The sequence below is a fragment of the Brienomyrus brachyistius genome, chromosome 3 (genome assembly GCF_023856365.1).
Source record: "Brienomyrus brachyistius isolate T26 chromosome 3, BBRACH_0.4, whole genome shotgun sequence".
NCBI classification, from domain to species: Eukaryota; Metazoa; Chordata; class Actinopteri; order Osteoglossiformes; family Mormyridae; genus Brienomyrus; species Brienomyrus brachyistius.
Window position 1 is genome coordinate 27,405,000 of NC_064535.1, and position 25,309 is coordinate 27,430,308.

Genomic DNA, 25,309 nt, shown 5'->3' on the forward strand with positions numbered 1-25,309 from the left:
CTTCCCTATGGTCCGGGAAGTCATGAGTTAAAAGAATGAGTTAAACCAGGCCATCTCATCACATCATTGAGATGCATTTTCACATCACAGATAATAGAGTGGAAATGCTTTCTATTTACATAATCAAATTCATTCTGTAAAGCCGCCTTTGAGCAATGTGCGTGCAGACGATAGCTCCGATTACATTTGGGAAACCGCTGCAAATTGTTTGAGTGTAAGCCTGTTCAGCCACAGTGTACAGAAATCTTACGTATCTGCATGAGAAGCGGATAATAGCATCCAAAACGCCTGGCATGACACAGCTCGGTGATGATGGAAATATACTGATCAGTCAGCCAGATCACGTTAAAAACTCCTGTGGCTGAAAAGAACAGAACATGCAATGGAATAGGTAGAGCACATTTCCTCAAAGCTGCAAGACTTAAAAGCCAGTTATGATCATGGGACAAGAAATCAGTATGATCTTTAAATACTTCTAACTCTTCCATTTACAATGTCTTTTAACAATCGTAAAGCAGTCATGGTAATTGAAATAGTTTCACCACTCCGTGCACCATTTTATTCTTGCAGATTGTCTTAAATTTGTAAGTGATATGCAATTAATTTCAGTGTACAATAAAGATGTGTTATAATGTAATGTATGAATGATGAACATGTGTGCTTATGTAACATCTGTTGTTTTATCTCCTAAAATTTAAGCTAAATGGACAGACTGGAGGAATCGGCTCAGATCTTGTTCAGGTCAGGAGAGTTGGCAGGCCAATTGAGCACAGTAATACCATGGTCAGTAAACCATTTACCAATGGTTTTGGCACTGTGAGCAGGTGCCAGGTCGTGCTGAAAAATGAAATCTTCATCTCCATAAAGCTTTTCAGCAGATGGAAGCATGAAGTGCTCCAAAATTTTGATTTCCGAATGACAGAAGCGCCTGATCTGGGCTACAGAGAAGCAGCACTGGACTGTTGCTCAGTGGTCCAAAGTACTTTTTTCGGATGAAAGCAAATTTTGCATGTCATTCGGAAATCAAGGTGCCAGAGTCTGGAGGAAGACTGGGGAGAGGGAAATGCCAAAATGCCTGAAGTCCAGTGTCAAGTACCCACAGTCAGTGATGGTCTGGGGTGCCATGTCAGCTGCTGGTGTTGGTCCACTGTGTTTTATCAAGGGCAGGGTCAATGCAGCTAGCTATCAGGAGATTTTGGAGCACTTCATGAGTTTTCGGATTCACCAGCCAATCAGGCAGTGCTCTTCTTATGAATATTAGATAGATAGATAGATAGATAGATAGATAGATAGATAGATAGATAGATAGATAGATAGATAGATAGATAGATAGATAGATAGATAGATAGATAGATAGATAGATAGATAGATAGATAGATAGATAGATAGATAGATAGATAGATAGATAGATAGATAGATAGATCGAACGAACGAACGAACGAACTTTATTAATCCCTCGGGAAGGTTCCTCTGGGAAATTCTAGTTTCCAGCAGCAGTACACCAGCATATTACAAGTTATAAAAATACAATATAAGAGGAGGAATTTAAAATACAAATACTAAGGTAAGAGCCAACATACAGATAAGGATACGAGTAGGGAGGGGGGAAAGGGAAAGGAAAAAAACTATTCACAATAAAAGGGAAATAGAGGGATTTAGCAGCAGTTATGTAGAGACACAGTGTGTATAGAGATTGTAATATGTATATGCCAATAATCTATAAGGTGTATATATAAATAGATATTGCATTATTGCACATGACAAATTGCGGTTATTGCATTATTGCACAGGAGAAAAATTGAACATATATGTTATAGTAGTAGAAGTAATAGATATTGCGGTATTGCACATGAGATTGCACAGTTATGTGGTCCATTGCACAGTCCGAATGTTCGATTGTCGGTGCAATTTATTGTTCCTGTTTCTCCCCGTCCTCCTCTGACCTCCTGTTTCCCCTCCTCCTCCTCCCCCTCAGTGAGGAGTTTAACAGTTTGATGGCGTGTGGGACAAAGGAGTTTTTAAGTCTATTGGTTCTCGACTTGGGGAGAAGCATCCTGTCACTGAACAGGCTCCTCTGTTCGTTTATGACAGTGTGCAGAGGGTGCCTAACATTGTCCATAATGGACAGCAGTTTGTTGAGAGTTAACGAGTGTTAACGAAAATGAAAATGAACAAGTGTGGCAACCTTATAGTTAACTCTCATTTTATAATCTTCACACAACTGACACAATATACGTGTATGCAAATCTTCTTCAACAAAAGTTACAAAACACTACGCTAAAATTTGTTAAACCTCAAGCAAATAACGCAATTTACCGTTCACACGACTACAGAGTGAATACTGAGTGACTGCCGTATATTGAAAATCGGAGCCTCTTCGCTCTTCGCTGTAACCTACAACACTGGGTCACGCGGCTTGCAGCGTTAAACCTGGAAAAACTGCCGACTTTTGAAAAAATACCCGGACAGGGGCCCAGAAATTTGACATCTTCTGGGAAACTCAGTCATCTGGTAACTCTAGTGTACTGGCTCACTGTTAGTTCTGCATCTGGGTCTCCTGTTCCTAACACATTTTATGACAAATATCCACTCAGCGGCCAATTAATTTTGTTCCTCTACAAGTAGGAGCCTCTTATGTCTGTAGAACCTGATGGGTTTGTGTGTTTGGAGATGCATTTCTGCACACTGCAGTTGTACTGAGCTGTTTTTTGTGCACCTGTGGTTCTCCAGTTAGCTCTGAGGAATCTGGCCACTCTCCTATGACCGTTTCATTAACCAGGTGTTTTCAGCAGCAGACCTGCCGCTGCCTGGATGTTTTGTTTATCACACCATTGTCTGGACACTGCAGTAAGTGAGGATCTCAGGAAGGTGCCTGTTTCTGTGATGCAGGAACCACCAAGTCTGGCATCAGCTATCAAATCACGTTAAAAACCACACCTTAGCCGTTCTGACGCTTTAAAGTAAAAATCACTCAAACTGATCTAATGCTTAAACGCATAGTAACTGCACCTCGTAACCCTGTTTGCATGCTGTACGTATTGAGTTGCAGCTACATGATTCGCTGTTGAGCAGGCGTACCTAATAAAGTGGACACTAACTGTGCATGCTGTGTGTTTAAACCAGATAAAAAGACTTGATGGATATACAGTTATAGGTGAAATTATTGAGCTGTGTTTTCCCAGGACATCACAACTGATTTCTGTGTTTAGATAGAAGAGCTCTACTGCCCCTCAAAGGCAAAACACAGTAACTATGCTGACACTGATACTGAGGGAAAAGGGTGTTTCACCTTGGTGTTAGTGTGGATTTTGTACTTGCTGTAACTTTCACTGTCCATTTTCTTAAATGCTGAGCATAGCTGAAGTAAGATATTTTGTGACGCCATAAAAGAGCTTAAGAGACCAGATTTTGGTCATAGGTGAATTTAGCTAAAATCTGCAGTTACCGTGTGTTGCCTCTGTAGGGCAGTATAGCAGAGCTTTACCATCAGTGTATGTCCAGACCGCCAGCTGTAGGCGCTTCAGTGATCAAAGTTATACATGATATTCCCCAAATATCTATGGCCACTAGTACTGCCATTAATCCTAAAATAAAAAAAAGAATTAGATAAATAGCTAAATATATGCGCATAACTTGTGCCATATATCATTAACAATTTATATTTACACTTGTAGAGGAAATATTTATGTACTCTATTTGTATTTTAGAATTATAAGTATATTGTGAAATTTCATCAAAAAATAAATGAAACAGGCTGAAGCTGGGAGGGTATATTAGCCATCAGCCGTCGGCAGCTGGGTGGGTATATTAGCTGTCAGCTTTGGGCAACTGGGAGGGTATATTAGCTGTCAGCTTTGGGCAACTGGGAGGGCATATTAGCCATCAGCGGTTGGCAACTGGGAGAGTATATTAGCTGTCAGCTTTGGGCAACTGGGAGGGTATATTAGCTGTCAGCTTTGGGCAACTGGGAGGGTATATTAGCTGTCAGCTTTGGGCAACTGGGAGGATATATTAGCTGTCAGCTTTGGGCAATTGGGAGGGTATATTAGCTGTCAGCTTTGGGCAACTGGAAGGACATATTAGCCATCAGCTATGGGCAGCAGGTGCAGTAAATTAGCCATCGGCTGTGGGCAGCTGAGGTGGTATATTAGCCATCAGGTATGGGCAGCTGGGAGGGTATATTAGCCGGGGTTACCAAGCAATGATACCCATCTGTTTGTATCTGGATTTTGTACAAATCATTCATTTTCCAAACCCACTTGTTCTATGCAGCATCACAATGGTCCATGTTGTTATATTTGATTATGAAATTATTCTAAAATCAGACATCAGAAAATGACTCTGTTCCTCATACAGAATAAATGATCGTCCATATAGAACAATTTTAAACAGTGCTGATGTAGCCAGTGAGTAGCTGACATTTCCGCTTCCTGTCCCCTGGTCAGAAATGGGGTGAGTCCCACCCCCTCACAGCTGCCCCAGTCCAGCCTGTTTTAAACCCTGAAACTAAACTCTCAGCCGTTGGAGCGAAACTCATATTTGCATAAACTGAGCAGGACGGTTCTGCTGCCCCCAGAATAGAGCAGGCAAATGTCCCCCAGTCCCCCTGGGGTTACAGTGAGGTGGGGGCTCAGTCCGTATCACAGAGCAGCAGATTGTCTCACATGATCACTGACCGTCTTTGCTGTCTAATTAACTACCCATCCATCAGTCATTATGACCATTTAATCCCCACTGGGGTCACAAAGCATATCCCAGGAACAAGTACCAACCCTGGGCAGAACCAGCACACCACAGGGAGCACACACTCACCCAGCCACACTCACACGACTACAGGGCCAATTTAGACACGCCAATCAGCCTACCCTGCACACTATTGGACCGTGGGAGGAAACCGGAGTCCCCAGCGAAAACCCACGCGAAGACAGGGAGAGCGAGCGAACTGCACACAGAGAAGACCCAGGATCAAACCATTGCGCCATCATGCCACCCATGGATAATTAACCATTCATTTTATTTTGGATACAATGTGACAATATACTTCTTGAGAAGGTATACTTTCCCTTTTAAATAATTATGGTATGTGAAATGAGTTGAATTAGAATTGTTTTCAAATTTGTTTCATAAAGAATGATTTATGGTTTATAAACTCAGTATAGAGGAACTGCACAGTATGAAATTTTTCAAACACAAAGCCTCTCAAAGGGATGATTTTGTACTTTTGACAGAATAAACAGAACAATGTTTATATTTGGGCATTAAAAGTCTTTAAAATTATTGAAAAGTTCAGGATCATGTCCTCACAACAGGGTCATGATGACATCACTGTCTGCTTGTTAAAATAACCAACACTGATGACAGTTAGTTTGTCAGACAGAATGAAAAATTTATTTATCTCTGCAGCATTCAAGGTACAAAACACAAAAGATAATACAGGGAGACACAAAGACTAATAAAACATCAGTAATGATTTTCACTCAGGAATCAAGCAAAGCACGTTATTTTCTCCATGTAATCAGTAAATCAGAAGCATGTAGCACAGCACAGTAAATACACAGTAATCAGCCACTCAGCACAGGTGACGCTGAGCTCATCTACTCTGAACAGTCGGCCCTCTTCAGCGTCTGAGTGACAGGAGCCTGGCAGCCCTGATGGGCCTCACAGACCACTGAGCCCGCCTTCTTCCACTCGTCCGCAGTGAGGCTCAGGCTGCTGCTCCAGCTGGACAGGCCGTCCTTCTCCAGGAGCCCGCGGCTCGTCTCTGAGTATTTGCTGTTACCGTCCACCTTCCAGCTCAGCTTCCAGTCGGAGGGGAAGCCCCTGTTGGCCAGGCACATCAGGGTGGCCGTGTTCTTGCTGGACACCTCCACACTGGAGGGGGGCAGGACCGTCAGGGTGGGGGCTCTGTTACCTAGGGGACACCAAAGGGACTTTAGGTCAGAGTCCAAGGTAAACTTTATGTGCTGTATAAGAACATATACTAACTGCAGTATGACATAGTGGACTGAGTCTATGACTTCATAAATATTTCTTTATATGATGACAGAAATTTCCGTAAAATCTAATGTAAATAATGTTGCCTTTCTATTGTATCACAGTGTATTCGTATTTATGTGGGGCTTTCAAATAAACGTTTTAAACACATGTGAGGTAAATTGTATATAATAATCCAACTTTATATAATAATATTGTTTATAAAGATTAAGATCTGTTTTCCATGTACGATCCTTTATTTACTCACTTTAAAACAGGCTGAAATAATGCAAACTATCCTACTGAACACACTTTGAAAAATGCATCGCAAATGTTAAACTTAAACTACCAAGCTGTATCTACAGAACAACGATAATCGTTATTAATCATAATGGCAACACTTACACAAATACTTAGTAATAATTTTGTTACTACTGCATTACAAATTATGAACAAATCATTAACAAATATAGTTCCTACTTTAAATAAAAGATATGTAACGATTCAGAAATGATAAACAAACATGAGATCAGTATTTCACTTATGTCAGTCATTATTAATTCCTTCAGTAGTTCACAAAGATTTACAAAATTAACAGATACAGTACGAAATATAGTAACGGATTAGGGTAAAAGATGCGTCATGATTCTTTAATGACGAACAAACATGAGATCAGTATGTAACTAAGACTTAGTTTGGGGTTAATTAATAGATAAAGAAAAGCATCATGGTATCATTTATGCCGGGTCAAATAATAAGGTATAATGAGCTGATTGTTTTTTTCCCCAGAACAAGATGAAACGCACTTTATCTCGTTAAAACTATATATCGATATGATGTTAATACTAATATTCAAACATGAATATTACAGAGAGACGCACTTACTTCCAACGTCCAGTCTGGTACCGCCGCCGAAAGTTAACCACAGTGATTCACGGCGCATCAGCCGCCGTGCAAAAACTTCACAGCAGCAACTAACAAACCGTTTTAAGTATACAGGCCTACCTAACATTTGTTTATGGGTATAAAACTAACGAGTCAGAAATAAAAATACTATGTCCTGTCGCTTAGATAAAGTGGCAATGTGCTGTTTATATATATATATATATATATATATATATATATATATATATATATATATATATATATATATATATATATATATACACACAATGTATAATCAAATCTACTTCACGACTATTTTATATTATTAACGATTAGGCTAACAAATTACAATTTATATATTATTTGACCTAAGTGGATGCAAAATGATGGTTTAAATATCTTGCATTTATCTCATCCAATTAATTTTCTTATCAGGGATCTCAAGTCTGACGCATTGACAGTGAGGCGCGTTTCGCCCGTAACAGATGTAATCTCACGCCAAACTTTGATGAAACTTTTGATCCTTGTTCTTACTGAAGTAATGGATCTTCTCGATGGAACGAAAATTTGTGTCATTTACAGTAATTACGAAGATGAAGTGTGTATTAAATATTTCTACGTGCATATTATAGATTAAAAACTGTACACTTACTGCCAACATCCAGTCTGGTCCCACCGCCGAAAGTGTACCACAGTGATTGAACCTGATTGACACGCCGTACAAAAACCTCCCAGCGCTACAGCCACGTTTCTTGTTGCAGTAAATACATTAATGGACGGTTAATTCACTACTTACACCCACAATTAATAACATAAAGAATCACTGCAATTTATATCATTATGACTGTAAAATCCAGCATCGATTTGCAAAAAATAACAGTAAATTCTGCCTGTGATTCGGTTAAATGCCGTAGATTAGCGAAGTTCCAGGTTTTCCGGTATTTCTTCACAATCTCCTTCAAACTGATTCAGTGTCTTGTAAACATAATGTGTGAATTTCGACCCAGATGTCAGAAAGTGCAAAGCTTTAGAATTACTGGGTTCGCAAATGTCAATTGAGATCACAGCATCGCCTACATAATGAGAAACTATGTACAGGAACCTACTGTATCCAGACAGAGTATTTGCATAGAAACGATATTGTGTTGTAATGGAATCACGTGTTTGAGTGGCTCAGCCAGCAGCCTTGAGGTTTTTACTGTTATAGTTTGTGATCAATGTTCCCTTTAATCTCCGCGTTTGCGCGATTGCGCAGTACTCCGGGGCACGCGCTCATAATGATAAAAAGCGCGCCCATTACAACATGGTTTTTATTTGTATTTATACTCTGATATTCATTTAAAACTGTGATTGTTGTATATTGTAGGAAAAGAACATTTGGAATAGTAATTATGAACTACTAAGCAACCTCTGTTACTCTTAAAATGTATCTTTCCACCTGAGTGACAGGTATAAAATCTGAAAGGGGGGGTCACTGGGGTGGGGGGTCATTACCCACCAGCCCCGGTCACTGGCTGCCGCAGTGCAGAAACCCCCACACACTGCTGCTGGCCGCCGGCTCAGTGACACACCTGCCTGTACCGACCTTAATCTTCCTGTTTCGCCTCTGTCTGCCAAATGTAACACTTCAGGAATTAATTTATCACAGCATTTATCTGCCGTCTTATTGGTGAAATCTGATATTTCCCTTCCAGCTCAGTAACAATGTGTGAAAAAAACACTCCTCACAATAATGATCTTCTGTATCTTTCATGCAAATGCATGTGATGCATCTCTTTCCATGGCAATGGAAAGGTCACAGTGTTTATTAACACTAATTTAATCCCTTTTTCATTATCCATCTATTCATTTTCCAACCTTCTAATCTTGGGTCGCCGGGAGTCCCGAGCCTATCCCGGAAGCAATGGGCACGAGGCAGACAACAACCCAGGACGGGGGGGGAGCATGTGATGCATCTGTTTCTATGGCAATAGGAAGGCAAACCTTGGTGCGGTCACAGTTTTTGTTAACACTAATTTAATCCCTATTTCATTAGTTTTAATTAAATGAATGAACCAAAGTTAAATTTATATGCTGCTTCTGAAGACACTCTTGTGCACTTTACAGAGGCAATGGGGAGCCACTTCAACCACCACCACAGTGTAGCCCCCCACCTTAATGATGCGACAGCCATTCTGCACAAGTAAAATCACCACACAGTAGCTAAGGTGGTGAAGGGGCAGGAGAGAATTCACCAATCAGATATAGGGGGTGATTAGGAGGCCAGTGGGCAATTTTAGCCAGGGCATCGGGGTACCACCCCTACTCTTCCGAAAGATGCCCAGGAGTCTTTATTTAGGGTCTCTGAGAATCAGGACCTCGGTTTATGTCTCATCAGAAGGACGGCACCATTTTTTCAGCACAGTATCCCAGTCACTGCACTGGGGCATTGGGATCCACACTGACCACAGGATGGGCTCCCCCTGCTGGCCACACCAACACCTCTCCCAGCAGCGACCCAGCTTTCCTAGTTGGTCTCCCACCCAAGTACTGGCCAGACTCTAACCTGCTCCAGATGGTTTACTTAGTCTGAACTTCTTGCTCTTCATAAGCTGCACTTGTGTTCACCTGTAAAATCTTCTTTTTCTGCTGTGAATGTGTGGATGATTTGGATATTTATCACCAAAATTCATTTTAAAAACATTATATTTTTTATTTTCAACTTCAGTAAAAAAAATAAGGCCTTGGGCCCTGTGATGGACTGACATCTTATACACAGAGTCTCCTGCCCTCTGCTTCCTGGGATGTGATCCAGGCCAGAGTGACCCTACACTGGATCAGCAGCTATTATATATATATGGATGTTTGGATGTAGGACACAGTGATGAACATGTGTTATTATGTAATGGATGAATGGTGAACATGTGTATTTATGTAATATCTGTTGTTTTATCTCCAAAAATTTAAGCTAAATGGACAGACTGGAGGAATCGGTTCAGCTCTTGATACTCTCTTAGGTTTAATTCTAAAAAGAACATACAAAATCTTCAGTTTCTTTTCTTTTCTGTCAGTCTCTGACAATCTGCTCGATCTTCCCATATGAGGACAATCTGGGTTCCCTGCTGGACAATTGAAGGGGCACGAAATTAGAGGAGCAAACTAAGTACCTGCAATTTTGTAATGTTTCAATGTAACTATATGTATCTAAATAAAACGAACGGCGTTTATGTAAATAACGAGAGTGGATTTTTGTGAAAATGATAATATTTTATAGACGCATTTTAATCCTGTTACACTTACAGGAAAGTGAACTTTACAGAGCTTTGGTTTAACTTCCCCCTCAGCACCTGCAGTGAATCCCAGCTGCAGCAGTGCAGTCACTGTACAGTCTGACTGTGGTAGGTTTTTGTACGGCTCTGTATCACTGTGTGAATAGCCAGTTACTACCAATGTTATGTTCACTCTGACAGTAATAATCTCCTGCATCTTCAGTCTGGACTCCACTGATGGTCAGAGTGAAGTCAGCACTAGATCCGCTACCAGTGAATCGAGATGGAATCCCAGAGCTACGTCTATTTGCTAGATATATTAGCAGCTTAGGAGCTTCTCCAGGTTTCTGCTGGTACCAGGCCATGCGGGGGCCATGGCTGTCAGTATACACAGAGCTGCTGATTTTACAGTTAATAGTGACTGTCTGTCCTGAGGAAGCTGATATCAGCTCTGGAGACTGAGACACAGTCACTTGTCCTCTGGATTCTGAAAAGGAATACAAAATTAGAACATGTTTAGTACTGAATTAACATTTAAAATTAAATCACACAAGGAAGCTCCAGTTGTCTATTTCAAATTTTTAGCAAAGTTGATTAAGCAATATGTTGCTAAATAGTCATCCTTGTTCTGTGTTACCGTGAGTGAGGATGAAGAGCAAGATGCTGAGGCTGATCAAAGTCATGTTTGTTTGGAGTCTGTTGTGATGAAGGGCAGCTGTCAGTCATGAAGTGTTAAACCTCCTGGAATATAAACCCTCCCAAAGCACTGAGGCATGAGCTGAAAATGCAAAGTATCTTCTGACTGACATCATAACCGCAGAGGAAACATTATATATAAAAAATGATGCCATCAAACAAGGCAGATCTTTAAATGCCTTTAAATGCATTTAGAGTGACATGTTTATTTAGCGAGTTTTACCGTTCAGTGATGTTTTATATTGATTCCGTCAGTCAAAGATACAAACGTACCAGGCAAACAAGCAAAACAAATGCATTCAAAATGAAGGGGTAACACTTTACTTGAGGGAAGACAAATACTTAGTAGTAACTCAGTTACTAATGAAGTACAGATCATGATGTAGTCGTTACTTGAGATAAAATATGTGTAATGAGTTCATTAATGATGAACAAACATATGATCAGTATTTCACTTGTGTTTTTCATTGCTTGTTTCTTCAGTTGTTCACAAAGGTTTGCAGAATTAACAGATATAGTTGCAAATATAGATAAATGATGCTTCGCAATTCCTTAATGTTGAATGAACATGAGATCAGTATGTAACTAAGACTTCATTTGTGGTTAATTAATACATAAGTAATAGCATAATACTATATTATTTGTGGCCCTTCATGTAAAGTGTTAATAATGATTGTTCTCTGCCTCTGTGATGAAATGACGTCTCTGTGCTTTAACATCATAATATTTTTTTTAATTATAGACGGGGCTCCAGTTGTCATTTATTTTACACTTGGATGGTTACAGATGATATTTCAGATCTCACCTATTTTCATTGTTTTCTTTAGTTAGTATCACTTAGTGATTATCTCCAGGGTGATTAACTGCATATATATACATCAGACTGGGACCAGCGTGGCCCATTAACCTTCAGTCTATGGGCCTGATGGCCCAGGATGGTCATTTGCATAGAGGAGACACTTTGCATAAGCAGCACATGCTTCAGTGCCTTGATGGTGTTATAATCCTCTTCATAACACTTCATGACTGACAGCTGTCTGTACTTCACAGCGACAGACACCAACACAGCTATGGCGTCTATCAGCATCTTCATTGTGGTCTTTGCCTTTTTCACTCAAGGTAATATTCTGTACTTTTTATTGGCAAATACAAAACAGTTCTAGTTACTCATTTACTGATTCAAAAATTACAGGTACAGCTCAATATAAATATTAAACTCACTGTTTTCAGGTTAAATACATTTATTAATTTATTATTTATTTTTTGTTTGATCTACTAAATATGGAGTCATTCACAATCAAGGTTTATTAGTTTTTGACTGTAAGTTTTTTTTTTTTACTAACGTTTACATTTTATTTTATTTTCAGAATCCAGTGGTCAGGTCACTGTGACTCAGACTCCTGCAGTAAAGGCTGTTCTCCATGGACAGACTGTCACTGTGAGCTGTAAAGTCAGTCCGGCTGTACATAGCAATAATCATTTAGCCTGGTATCTACAGAAACCTGGAGAAGCTACTAAACTCCTAATAAAACTAGCAAATAGCCGTATCTCCGGGATTCCATCTCGATTCACTGGCAGCGGATCTAGTACTGACTTCACTCTGACCATCAGTGGAGTCCAAGCTGAAGATGCAGGAGATTATTACTGTCAGAGTGCTCACTACATCAGTTCTAGCTGGGTGTTCACACAGTGATACAGAGCCATACAAAAACCTCCCTCAGTCAGACTGCACAGTGACTGCACTGCTGCAGCTGGGACTCACTGCAGGTGCTGAGGGGGGAGTCTCATATCAGCCTCCTTTAAGTTCCAAGAGACCTAGTCTCAGCTTTTGCATCTCATTTTGATCAATGGAAGAAATCAGAGAGCTCTCTGTTCAATCTACTCTCATTCCAGCCAGTTTCAAATACCTGCATGACACTCGCACCCATATGACCAAAAGTAATAAAACACCTTCTGTTTGTTTGTCCTGGTTTGTGCAGCAACAATGAACGTTTGTGCTTTACTGCTGCAGTACTGCTGCAACTATGCATTCAGCAGTAGTGAAGTTTATCCTTTTCTAGTTTGTCTATTTTCTCTTTATCTTCAAATCGGACTTCCCGCCACCCAGTAGGATAAGCGGTTTGGAAAATGGATGGATGGATGGATGGATGGATGGATCACAACATTTATCTGCTGTCTAAATCTGATATTCCCCTTCCAGCTCACACACAAAGTGTGAACAAATCACTCCTCACAACAATGGTGTTCTGTATCTTCTGCTTAGAATCCACTCGTAATGCAGAAATCGCAGGATCCAGGCCGAGAGCAAGAGTACGATCTGAACCACGAGAGGCGGAGTCAGGCCTGGGTCACCCTGCATGTGCGGCATGTGCGATACGGAGCCGCTGCGGTTCAAAGTCGCGCGTATGTAGCGTTGCCGCTACGGGGGTGATATTGCAAGCCCTGCCTTTCTACATTGAGTTTACCTTTGAAAACAGCCATCAGTGACAGATCATTTAATTTCAATTCATTATAAATGTCATTTATATTCAGTTCAGACAAAGAAGCGCTTTCAGCGCTTTCAGCAGTAGTAGCAATAACTGTAATTATAATATACAATTATGCTTTCAGTGCACCTGAAAACTACTGCACTTCATCTAATGTTCTGTTAACTTATTGACAGAGTATAATTATAGCCTACATTGGCTTTTTGCTGTGCTGTGTATAGCAGACATGTAGCCTTCACTTTCTCCTTTAATAAAATACAACTGGGTTAAAGTAATATTATATGGTTTCATGTTTATGATATTCAGCCTAGACACTGAAACTATAGTGAAAGGTGTCAGTTATGTAATTTTGCTGGTATGAAGTCAGTATGACTGTCAACAGATCTTTTGAGTGTCTGTTTCTGCTGGGAACCACTTACACGCGTGATAAATAGGCGTCACTCCGACGCCCTCGATGAGGCGCAGCTGCTGTGAGGCCTGAGACACGCGTCTCAGCCAGCAGTGTGGCTGCTCTATTCTGTTAACATGGGGGCCGAAATCAAAATCAAAAGCTGTGACTCAGACGCCATACATCCAGTGTGGCCGGGGGCACAGAAATACCAGCCAGGATCGGAAAGCCGAAAGGTCCCTCCTGGTGGTACAGGGAAAGACCGGGATATGAGCAGGCAGGAGAAAGCGGAGTGAGGGTCGGAAAACACACTCACACCGAGTGGGGGTCGGGAAACACACTCACACCGAGTGAGGGTCGGGAAACACACTCACACCGAGTGGGGTTCGGGAAACACACTCACACCGAGTGGGGGTCGGGAAACACACTCACACCGAGTGAGGGTCGGGAAACACACTCACACCGAATGGGGGTCAGGAAACACACTCATACCGATTGGGGGTCGGGAAACACACTCACACCGAGTGGGGGTCGGGAAACACACTCACACCGAGTGGGGGTCGGGAAACGCACTCACTCCGAGTGAGTGTCGGGAAACGCGCTCACACCGAGTGAGGGTCGGGAAACACGCTCACACCGAATGGGGGTCGGGAAACACGCTCACACCGAGTGAGGGTCGGGAAACACACTCACACCGAATGGGGGTCAGGAAACACACTCACACCGAATGGGGGTCAGGAAACACACTCATACCAATTGGGGGTCGGGAAACACACTCACACCGAGTGGGGGTCGGGAAACACACTCACACCGAATGGGGATCGGGAAACACACTCACACCGAGTGAGGGTCGGGAAACACACTCACACCGAATGGGGGTCAGGAAACACACTCACACCGAATGGGGGTCGGGAAACACACTCACACCGAGTGGGGGTCGGGAAACACACTCACACCGAGTGGGGGTCGGGAAACACACTCACACCGAGTGGGGGTCGGGAAACACACTCACACCGAGTGGGGGTCGGGAAACACACTCACACTGAAAGGGGGTCGGGAAACACACTCACACCGAGTGGGGGTCGGGAAACACACTCACACCGAGTGGGGGTCGGGAAACACACTCACACCGAGTGGGGGTCGGGAAACACACTCACACCGAGTGAGGGTCGGGAAACACACTCACACCGAATGGGGGTCAGGAAACACACTCATACCGATTGGGGGTCGGGAAACACACTCACACCGAGTGGGGGTCGGGAAACGCACTCACTCCGAGTGAGTGTCGGGAAACACACTCACACTGAGTGAGGGTCGGGAAACACGCTCACACCGAGTGGGGGTCAGGAAACACACTCACACCGAATGGGGGTCAGGAAACACACTCATACCAATTGGGGGTCGGGAAACACACTCACACCGAATGGGGGTCGGGAAACACACTCACACCGAATGGGGGTCAGGAAACACACTCATACCAATTGGGGGTCGGGAAACACACTCACACCGAGTGGGGGTCGGGAAACACACTCACACCGAATGGGGATCGGGAAACACACTCACACCGAGTGAGGGTCGGGAAACACACTCACACCGAATGGGGGTCAGGAAACACACTCACACCGAATGGGGGTCAGGAAACACACTCATACCAATTGGGGGTCGGGAAACACACTCACACCGAGTGGGGGTCGGGAAACACACTCACACCGAGTGGGGGTCGGGAAACACACTCACACCGAGTGGGGGTCGGGAAACACACTCACACCGAGTGGGGGTCGGGAAACACACTCACACCGAATGAGGGTCAGGAAACACACTCATACCGATTGGGGGTCGGGAAACACACTCACACCGAGTGAGGGTCGGGAAACACACTCACACCGAGTGGGGGTCAGGAAACACACTCACAGGTCAGCAAACGGGAGGAAACTCCGGTACTCTGGAGAAAACAGGGAGGTAGAGCAGCACTCGGTAACTGTACGTGGGTCAGGTCTACATACAAAAATGTGGTATTTGTCTTAAATCTTCTAACAGGTAGATTATTTAAACAGCAGAAACTGCTCATCTTTACATGCAAATAAATTGAAGTGTGAAAATATTCTTCCCTATAAAATCCATCTGTCCGTCTTTCAGTCCATCTTTCCAGCAAATGGTCACTGACAGGGGTGGGGGGAGAGGGGTTTGGGGGGTTTGGAGGCCATCCCAGGCAGTAGTGGACCCGGGGGGGGGGGGTACACCCCTGCATACACACTCTCACTGAAACACTACATGCAGGTTACAGAAGCAGAGGAGCTAAACTGCATGGCTTTTGGTGGCTGACGGAGCTGCAGCCCCCAGAGGAACCTCAGCATGGGGGGAGCAAGCAAACTCCCCCCCCCTGCACAAAGACATGAGGCAGAATAGGAACCCCAATCCTGCAGCTGTAACAGTGCTATACACTGAGGTGCCTCCCCCTTCACACGATAAATTTTTTATTTTTAATATAAAATATATTCCCTCCATTCATCTATATTCTGTACCCACTGGCCTATTCAGGATTGTTGGAGGACTGAAGCCTATTCCGGAAGCTATGGGCGCAAGGCTAAAATATATACTATATTTAAATATACCAAATACTAATGGATTCTATTGTAAGCATCAGCAGCAATATCAGGGTGTAAACACTTATTTTACTGGTGCAACTGGTTCTGTGAAATGTCCATCTTTTCAGCAAAGGGTCACTGACAGGGGTGGGGGGAGTGGGGTTTGGGGGGTTTGGAGGCCATCCCAGGCCTTAGCGCACAGGCTGCATACACACTCTCACTGAAACACTACATGCAGGTTACAGAAGCAGAGGAGCTCAACTGCATGTCTTTGGGTGGCTGAGGAAGCTGCAGTGGTGTACATTTCTCATCACCACTTAGTATCCTTTACCATTGCCCTACCCGTCTCACCCAATCCCGGTTTTCAACATTTCCTGCCCACTTGACCAAACCTCCACTCTTTCTCTCCTTCTTCTGTTGCTTCCTGCACCCTGTTTTACCTTCCTGACCTTGACTCCTTCTCCTCCCTCGCAATGGAGTCTGCAACTGATACTCTCATCTCCTCACTTTCCACATCCTTGGACAACCTCTGCCCACTGTCTTCCAAACCCAGGAAAACTCGGCCTGCTCCTTGGCTTTCAGCTGCATTACACACCAACCGAAGAGAATTGCGGGTAGCAGAGAGGACGTGGAAGAAATCTAAGCTTGATGCAGATCTGTCTTCCTACCGTACTCTGCTATCCAAATTCTCTTCAGACTTGACTGCAGCTAAAACTGCCTTTCACAAGGAAAAACTAGAACTATCCTCACATGATCCTCGCAAACTCCATAACGTCTTTCATCACTACTCAACCCTCCACCACCTTCTGCTCCATCGTCCCTGACTGCTGAAGATGTTGCCAATTTCTTTGACGAGAAGATTGATGGAATCTGTCAGACATTCTCTCCCTCCTCATCCATTACACTACCCACTAAGGATTTCCCTTCCCCCTCACTGGCCCAGTTTTCCAGTCTTACAGCAGATGAGATCATGAAGGTCATCTCATCTTCCAATCCTACCACCTGCCCACTTGATCCAATCCCTTCTGCATTGCTTCAGACAATCTCTCTAGACCTTCTCCCCTTCATCACTACTATCATTAATGGCTCCTTAACTTCCGGTCATGCACGAACAGCATTCAAAATAGCCAGGGTCATTCCCATCTTAAAAAAACCCACTCTAAATCCCTTGGACACTTGCAACTACCGACCAGTATCGCTTATTTCGTTCCTTTTAAAAATCCTCGAACGCACCGTCTACAACCAGCTCTCTCTTTACTGTATCTCTCTCAGAACAACCTCCAGGATCCTAATCAGTCTGGCTTCAAAGCAGCTCACTCTACAGGGACTGCCCTCTTAGCAGTCACTGAGAAGCTACATGCTGCCAGATCAGCCAACCTGTCATCTGTCCTCATCCTTCTTGACCTATCAGCAGCATTTGACACGTTCAACCACAAGACTCTCCTGTCCATCCTTAGGAGTCTCGGTATTGGTGGCTTGGCCTGGCGCTGGCTGGCTTCCTACCTAGAAGGCCGAACATACCTAGTGACATGGAATGGATTCACATCTACCCCACGTTGTCTTTTCACCGGTGTCCCTCAGGGTTCGGTTCTTGGTCCTCTCTTGTTCTCCCTCTACACTAAATCTCTTGGTGAGGTCATATCCTCACATGGCTTCTCCTACCACTGCTATGCCGATGACACTCAACTCATCCTCTCCTTCCCTCCCTCAGACACTCATGTCTCCACTAAGATCTCTGCATGCTTGGCAGACATCTCATGTTGGATGACGGCTCACCAACTAAAACTCAACACTAGTAAAACCGAACTGCTTTTCATCCTGGCTGACTCATCCCCCCTCCAGGACCTTGCGATCTCCTTTGACAACTCCCTGATCCGTCCTTCGGTTTCTGCCCGCAACCTTGGGATTACCCTGGACGATTGTTTGTCCTTTTCCTCACATATCGCCAGTCTTTCTCACTCTTGTCCGTTTCTCCTCTTTAATATCAGGAGGATACGTCCATTTCTTTCCACTCAGGCTACCCAGATACTCGTCCAGTCCCTCGTCATCTCACGCCTTGACTACTGCAACTCGCTTCTAGCGGGTTCACCACTGCGCGCCATCTGTCCCCTCCAACTGATTCAGAATGCAGCTGCTCATCTTGTTTTCAACCTTCCCAAGTTCTCCCACACCACTCCTTTGCTGTGCTCTCTCCACTGACTTCCTGTAGCTGCCCGCATCAGATTCAAAACACCGATGCTCGCATACAAAGCCAAAAATGGTCTGGCACCATCCTACCTAAAAGACCTCATCACACCCCGCACTGTACCATGATCTCTCCGATCCTCCTGCACTGCTCGACTGGTCCCACCACCCCTCAAGGCACGAGGATGGCACACATCTCGGCTCTTCTCTGTCCTGGAACCTAGTTGATGGAATGAACTCCCCTTAGATGTCCGAACAGTTGAATCCTTGAATGTCTTCAAGCAACTAGCAACTAGTAGTACTTCTGCTATCTTACTTTGAGCTCTTTTCCTTATTTAAATAAAAAAATTGCACTTTCCCAACAGAGTATTCAGATAGATGGTATTCATAGCCTGGGTCCTTATTGAGCTAGTATCGGGAAATTCATTGTTGAGTCTTAAAGCACTTATGTAAGTTGCTCTGGCTCAGGGCGTCTGCCAAATGCTGTAAATGTAAATGTAAAATGTAATGCAGCCCCCAGTGGAAATTCAGCATTGGGGGAGCAAGCAAACCCCCCCCCCCCCCCCCACAAAGACATGAGGCAGATTAGGAACCTCAACCCTGCAGCTGTAACAGTGCTACATACTGAGCTGCCTCCCCCTTCACACGATAAATTTTAAATTTTTAATATAAAATATATTCCCTCCATTCATCTATATTCTGTACCCACTTCCCTATTCAGGATTGTTGGAGCCTATTCCGGAAGCTATGGGCGCAAGGCTAAAATATATACTATATTTAAATATACCAAATACTAATGGATTCTATTGTAGACATCAGCAGCACTTTAAGGGTGTAAACACTTATTTTACTGGTGTAACTGGTTCTGTGAAATGTATTAACCACTTAACAAAGGGATAAAGTGACCTTTATAGAGCTTTGGTTTAACTTCCCCCTCAGCACCTGCAGTGAGTCTCAGCTGCAGCAGTGCAGTCACTGTGCAGTCTGACTGAGGGAGGTTTTTGTACGGCTCTGTATCACTGTGTGACCACGTATTGACTATTGGGGTAGTGGAAACTCTGACAGTAATAATCTCCTGCATCTTCAGCCTGGACTCCACTGATGGTCAGAGTGAAGTCAGACCCATAGTTAGATCCACCTCCAGTGAATCGTCCTGGAGTCCCAGACTGACGGCTGTTTATTTAGTAGATGAGGAGTTTAGGAGGCTCTCCAGTCCTCTGTTGGTACCATGACACACAATTGCTGCATCCTGATATAGGGCTGCTAGTTTTACAGCTCATGGTCACAGTTTCTCCTACAGTAACAGCTTTTACTGCAGGTGTCTGAGTCACAGTAATCTGGCCTCTGGATTCTAAAAAGCAGAAACAACATTATTTGAAATATTGCACAAATATGACCATATCATTACCCTAGTTCTAGGTTCTATTAAAATACCTTATTTTCAATATGAATACTAATGATGATTCACGCAGACTGACCTTGGATGCAGAGGATGAGCGTCCAGATGAAGATGGTGATTAAAGTCATTGTCCCTGTGGACTGTGTTGCTGTGATTGATGACTGTGAGTAACAAAGTGTTAATCTCACAGGCTTTTAAGCTGCCACAGGTCACTGAGGGACGTGCTGCTAATGCTAAGTACATCTTTCATGCAAATGCATGTGATGCATCTGTTTCCATGGCAATAGGGACCTTATCAAATGCAGGCTTATCAGAGTTGGGGCCTGTGGGTCCTGTAAGTTTTATGTCCTTACACTATGAAAGTGTGGATGATTTGGATATTTATCACCAAATTTCATTTTAAAAATACTATCATCTTTAGTAAAAAAAAAATAAGGCCTAGTGCCCTGTGATAGACTGGCATCTTATACACAGAGTCTCCTGCCCTCTGCTTCCTGTGATGTGATCCAGGCCAGAGTGACCCTACACTGGATCAGCAGGTATATAATATGGATGGACATTTGGACACAGTGATGAACATGTGATATTATGTAATGGATGAATGATAAACCTGTGTGTTTATGTAACATCTGTTGTTTTATTCTCTAAAATTTGAACTAAATACACAGACTAGAGGAATCGGTTCAGCTCTTGATCCTCTCTTGGATTTAATTCTAAAAAGAACATAAAAAAATCTTCAGTTTCTATTCTGTTCTATCAGTGTCTCTGACAATCTTCTCCATCTTCCCATCTGAGGACTATCTGGGTTCCCTGCTGGACAATTGAAGGGGCAGGAAATTAGAGGAGCAAACTAAGCACCTGCAGTTTTGTGATGTTTCAATGTCACTATATGTATCTAAATAAAAAGAAAGGCAGTCAGACTGGTCTGAATTCCTCTGGGGGATTTTAAATTAACTTTCCCCTTCAGCACCTGCAGTGAGTCCTTGCTGCAGCAGTGCTGTCACTGTACAGTCTGACTGAGGGAGGTTTTTGTACGGCTCTATATCACTGCGTGAACACATGTTTACTATTGAAGTAGTGGTAACTCTTACAGTAATAATCTCCTGCATCTTCAACCTGGACTCCACTGATAGTCAGAGTGAAGTCAGTCCTAGATCCGCTGCCACTGAATCGAGATGGAATCCCAGAGTAACGGCTATTTGCATAATAGATCAGGAGTTTAGGAGCTTCTCCGGGTTTCTGTAGATACCAGGCTAAACGATCATTGTTATACACAGCCGTACTGAATTTACAGCTCATAGTGACAGTCTGTCCATGGAGAACAGCCTTTACTGCAGGAGTCTGAGTCACAGTGACCTGACCACTGGATTCTGAAAGGAAATACAAAATAAAGACATTTAAAGTTGAATTAACATACAAGACTTAGTGACAGCAAGATGTCGCTGTCTAATGTTTCACAACTAATCAAGGAATGTGCTGCAAAACAGAGAAGCTTGTTCCATTTTACCGTGAGTGAGGATGAAGAGCAAGATGCTGAGGCTGATCAAAGTCATGTTTGTTTGGAGTCTGTTGTGATGAAGGGCAGCTGTCAGTCATGAAGTGTTAAACCTCCTGGAATATAAACCCTCCCAGAGCACTGAGGCATGAGCTGAAAATGCAAAGTATCTTCTGACTGACATCATAACCACAGAGGAAACATGAACTTTTCATATTCAAAATGATGCCATTAAAGAAGGCAGATCTTTCCATGGTCCTTAAATGCCTTTTAGAGTGACATGTTTATATAGCGAGTTTAACCGTTCAGTGATGTTTTATATTGATTCCGTCAGTCATAGATACAAATGTACCAGTCAAACAAGCAAAACAAATGCATTCAAAATGAAGGGGTAACACTTTACTTGAGGGAAGACAAATACTTAGTAGTAACTCAGTTACTAATGAAATGCAGATCATGATATAGTCGTTACTTGAGATAAAATTTGTCATGAGTCATTAATGATGAACAAACATAAGATCAGTATTTCACTTGTGTTTTTCATTGCTTGTTTCTTCAGTTGTTCACAAAGACTTGCTGAATTAACAGATATAGTTAAAAATATTAATAAATGATGCTTCACAATTCCTTAATGTTGAATGAACATGAGATCAGTATGTAACTAAGACTTAATTTGTGGTTAATTAATAGATAAGTAATAGCATAATACTATATTATTTGTGGCCCTTCATGTAAAGTATTAATAATGATGGTTCTCTGCCTCTGTGATGAAATGACGTCTCTGTGCTTTAACATCATAATATTTTTTTTATTATAGACGGGGCTCCAGTTGTCATTTATTTTACACTTGGATGGTTACAGATGATATTTCAGATCTCACCTATTTTCATTGTTTTCTTTAGTTAGTATCACTTAGTGATTATCTCCAGGGTTATTAACTGCATATATATACATCAGACTGGGACCAGCGTGGCCCATTAACCTTCAGTCTATGGGCCTGATGACCCAGGATGGTCATTTGCATAGAGGAGACACTTTACATAAGCAGCACATGCTTCAGTGCCTTGATGGTGCTTATAATCCTCTTCATAACACTTCATGACTGACAGCTGTCTGTACTTCACAGCGACAGACACCAACACAGCTATGGCGTCTATCAGCATCTTCATTGTGGTCTTTGCCTTTTTCTATCAAGGTAATATTCTATACTTTTTATTTGGACATATATTACAGTTTTAGTTACCCATTTAGAAATTCAAAAATTACAGGTACTGCTCAATATAAATATTAAACTCACTGTTTTCTGGCTAAATACATTTATTCATTTATTACTTATTATTTAAGTTGATCTATTACATATGGAGTCATTCACAATCAAGATTTATTAGTTTTTGACTGTAAGTTTTTTTTTTTTTTTACTAACGTTTACATTTTATGTTATTTTTAGAATCCAGTGGTCAGGTCACTGTGACTCCTGCAGTAAAGGCTGTTCTCCATGGACAGACTGTCACTGTGAGCTGTAAAGTCAGTCCGGCTGTATACAACAATAATCATTTAGCCTGGTATCTACAGAAACCTGGAGAAGCTGAGACTAAGTCTCTTTTGAAACGTAAACGAGGCTGATATGAGACTCCCCCCTCAGCACCTGCAGTGAGTCCTTGCTGCAGCAGTGCAGTCACTGTACAGTCTGACTGAGGGAGGTTTTTGTACGGCTCTGTATCACTGTGTGAACACACGTTTATTATTGAGGTAGTGGTAACTCTGACAGTAATAATCTCCTGCATCTTCAGCCTGGACTCCACTGATGGTCAGAGTGAAGTCAGTACTAGATCCGCTGCCACTGAATCGAGACGGAATCCCAGAGTAACGGCTATTTGCTAGATATATTAGGAGTTTAGTAGCTTCTCCAGGTTTCTGTAGATACCAGGCTAAATGATTATTGTTATGTACAGCCGGACTGACTTTACAGCTCATAGTGACAGTCTGTCCATGGAGAACAGCCTTTACTGCAGGAGTCTGAGTCACAGTGACCTGACCACTGGATTCTGAAAGTAAGATTAAAATGTAAACACGTTAGTAAAAAAATATTACAGCAACTAAAATATTAATAAACCCTGATTGTGAATAACCCAATATGTATTTGATCAACTTAAATGATCAATAATAAATGAATAAATGTATTTAGACTTAAAACATTGAGTTTAAAATTTATATTGAGTAGTACCTGTAATTTTTGAATTTCTAAATGGGTAACTAAAACTGTGATATATTTCCAAATAAAAAGCACAGAATATTACCTTGATAGAAAAAGGCAAAGACCACAATGAAGATGCTGATAGACGCCATAGCTTGTTGGTGTCTGTCGCTGTGAAGTACAGACAGCTGTCAGTCATGAAGTGTTATGAAGAGGATTATAAGCACCATCAAGGCACTGAAGCATGTGCTGCTTATGCAAAGTGTCTCCTCTATGCAAATTACCATCCTGATAGAATGAAGGTTAATGGGCCACACTGGTCCCAGTCTGATGTATATTAAAGCAAAAACATATGAGCAGGAGTGCAGTTGTACTCAATATATACTCCATATTTTGTTGATTTATTTAAACATTTATGGGCCTCTGCAAAAAAAAAAGTTCCAGTAATGTCAGCGAATCGCGTCCAAACCTTCTGCATACCTGGAAAATTCAGTCCATAACCGATGCATTTTGTGTAATATTGTAGGTGCAGGTATCAGACCGTATTTGCTAACTGTCGTAACGTGTGACTCCAGAGACGCTGCTTCACCTATTATTGGGAATGAATGCAAGGTTCCTCTTCACATGCACAAACCCTCTGTATAAAATATGCAAACTCATCAGCCAAATAAACAGTCAGAAAGTAAGAAGTAAGAAGCCCATCCTCCAGGGGGCAGCAGAGGAAGCTCTAACCCAAACCAGACTCAAAGGGGGAGCCCATCCTCCAGGGGGCAGCAGAGGAAGCTCTAACCCAAACCAGACCCAAAGGGGGAGCCCATCCACCAGGGGCTGGCAGGGAGAGTCAAAGTCCCAATTCACATTGTCTTAACATTTGAGATAGAAAGCAGAGGGCAGGGAGGTGATGGCGGGCAAGTGCTGGAGCTGCTTCAGATGGCAGGGAGAACAGTAGTACGGCGGCAGGACAAACCGGCAAGACATTACAGGCCGGAAGGGGGAGCAGATGGTGGAGACGTCGCAGGCAGCTGGGTAGGCAGGATATCTTGAAAAATTGGGATCTCCCAGGAGGAGTAGCGGAAATGAAATGTGCAATTAGCCAAAGTAGGGGAGACTAGAGGCAGTACAAATGGTTAAATGAGTGCAATATGTAAGTTCCGGCAGATAAGGCTATGGCAGCATAAGTAGGAAGGAGAGGCAGGTGGGAATGCAGGCATGGGGAGTCCCTGAAATGTCAGTACTCCAGTTCCACAAGGGATTATAAAGCTAGAGTGACAGTACTAACAGTTCAGTTTATCCAAAGCCAATGGCACCGATCCCCACCCAGCTCTACACCTCACACTATAGGTCTGACTGAGAGTGAGCAGTTAGCTAGAGCTAGAACTAGTGTCCCTATAGGCTACACACTAAACAAGTGTGATTTTAGCCTAGTCTTGAATACTGAAAGTGAACCTGAATCCCGCACATCCGGTTGGATGACTACTCCACGGCTGAGGAGCTCTATAAGAGAAAGTGCTGCAGCCTGCCGTAGCTCTTTCTACCCTGGGTACTAACAGATATTGTGCTCCTTGAGATGGAAGAAAGCGAGGAGGGTTGTATGAGGCCAGCAGGTTACTAAGGTATTCTGGTGCAAGGCCATTCAGTGTTTCAGTATATCATTTTACAATATGAATTATTTACAATATGAAATCTGTATGTACATACATGAATATATATCCTTTGTCAATGGCGCTATTTAGCTTTCACACATCCACTTTGAAATAAATGTGAATAATAAAAGTG

The 25,309-nt window shown here is 42.7% G+C and overlaps 1 gene segment (V, D, J or C); it reads right to left on the reverse strand.

The window, feature by feature from the left end:
• Nucleotides 1-5,361: 5,361 nt before the first annotated feature.
• LOC125738391 (Ig kappa chain V-III region MOPC 63-like) lies at nt 5,362-23,739 on the reverse strand. The segment is given in 4 exon segments: nt 5,362-5,911; nt 7,511-7,542; nt 23,066-23,384; nt 23,637-23,739. Coding segments are annotated over 4 exon segments (717 nt in total).
• Nucleotides 23,740-25,309: the final 1,570 nt, after the last annotated feature.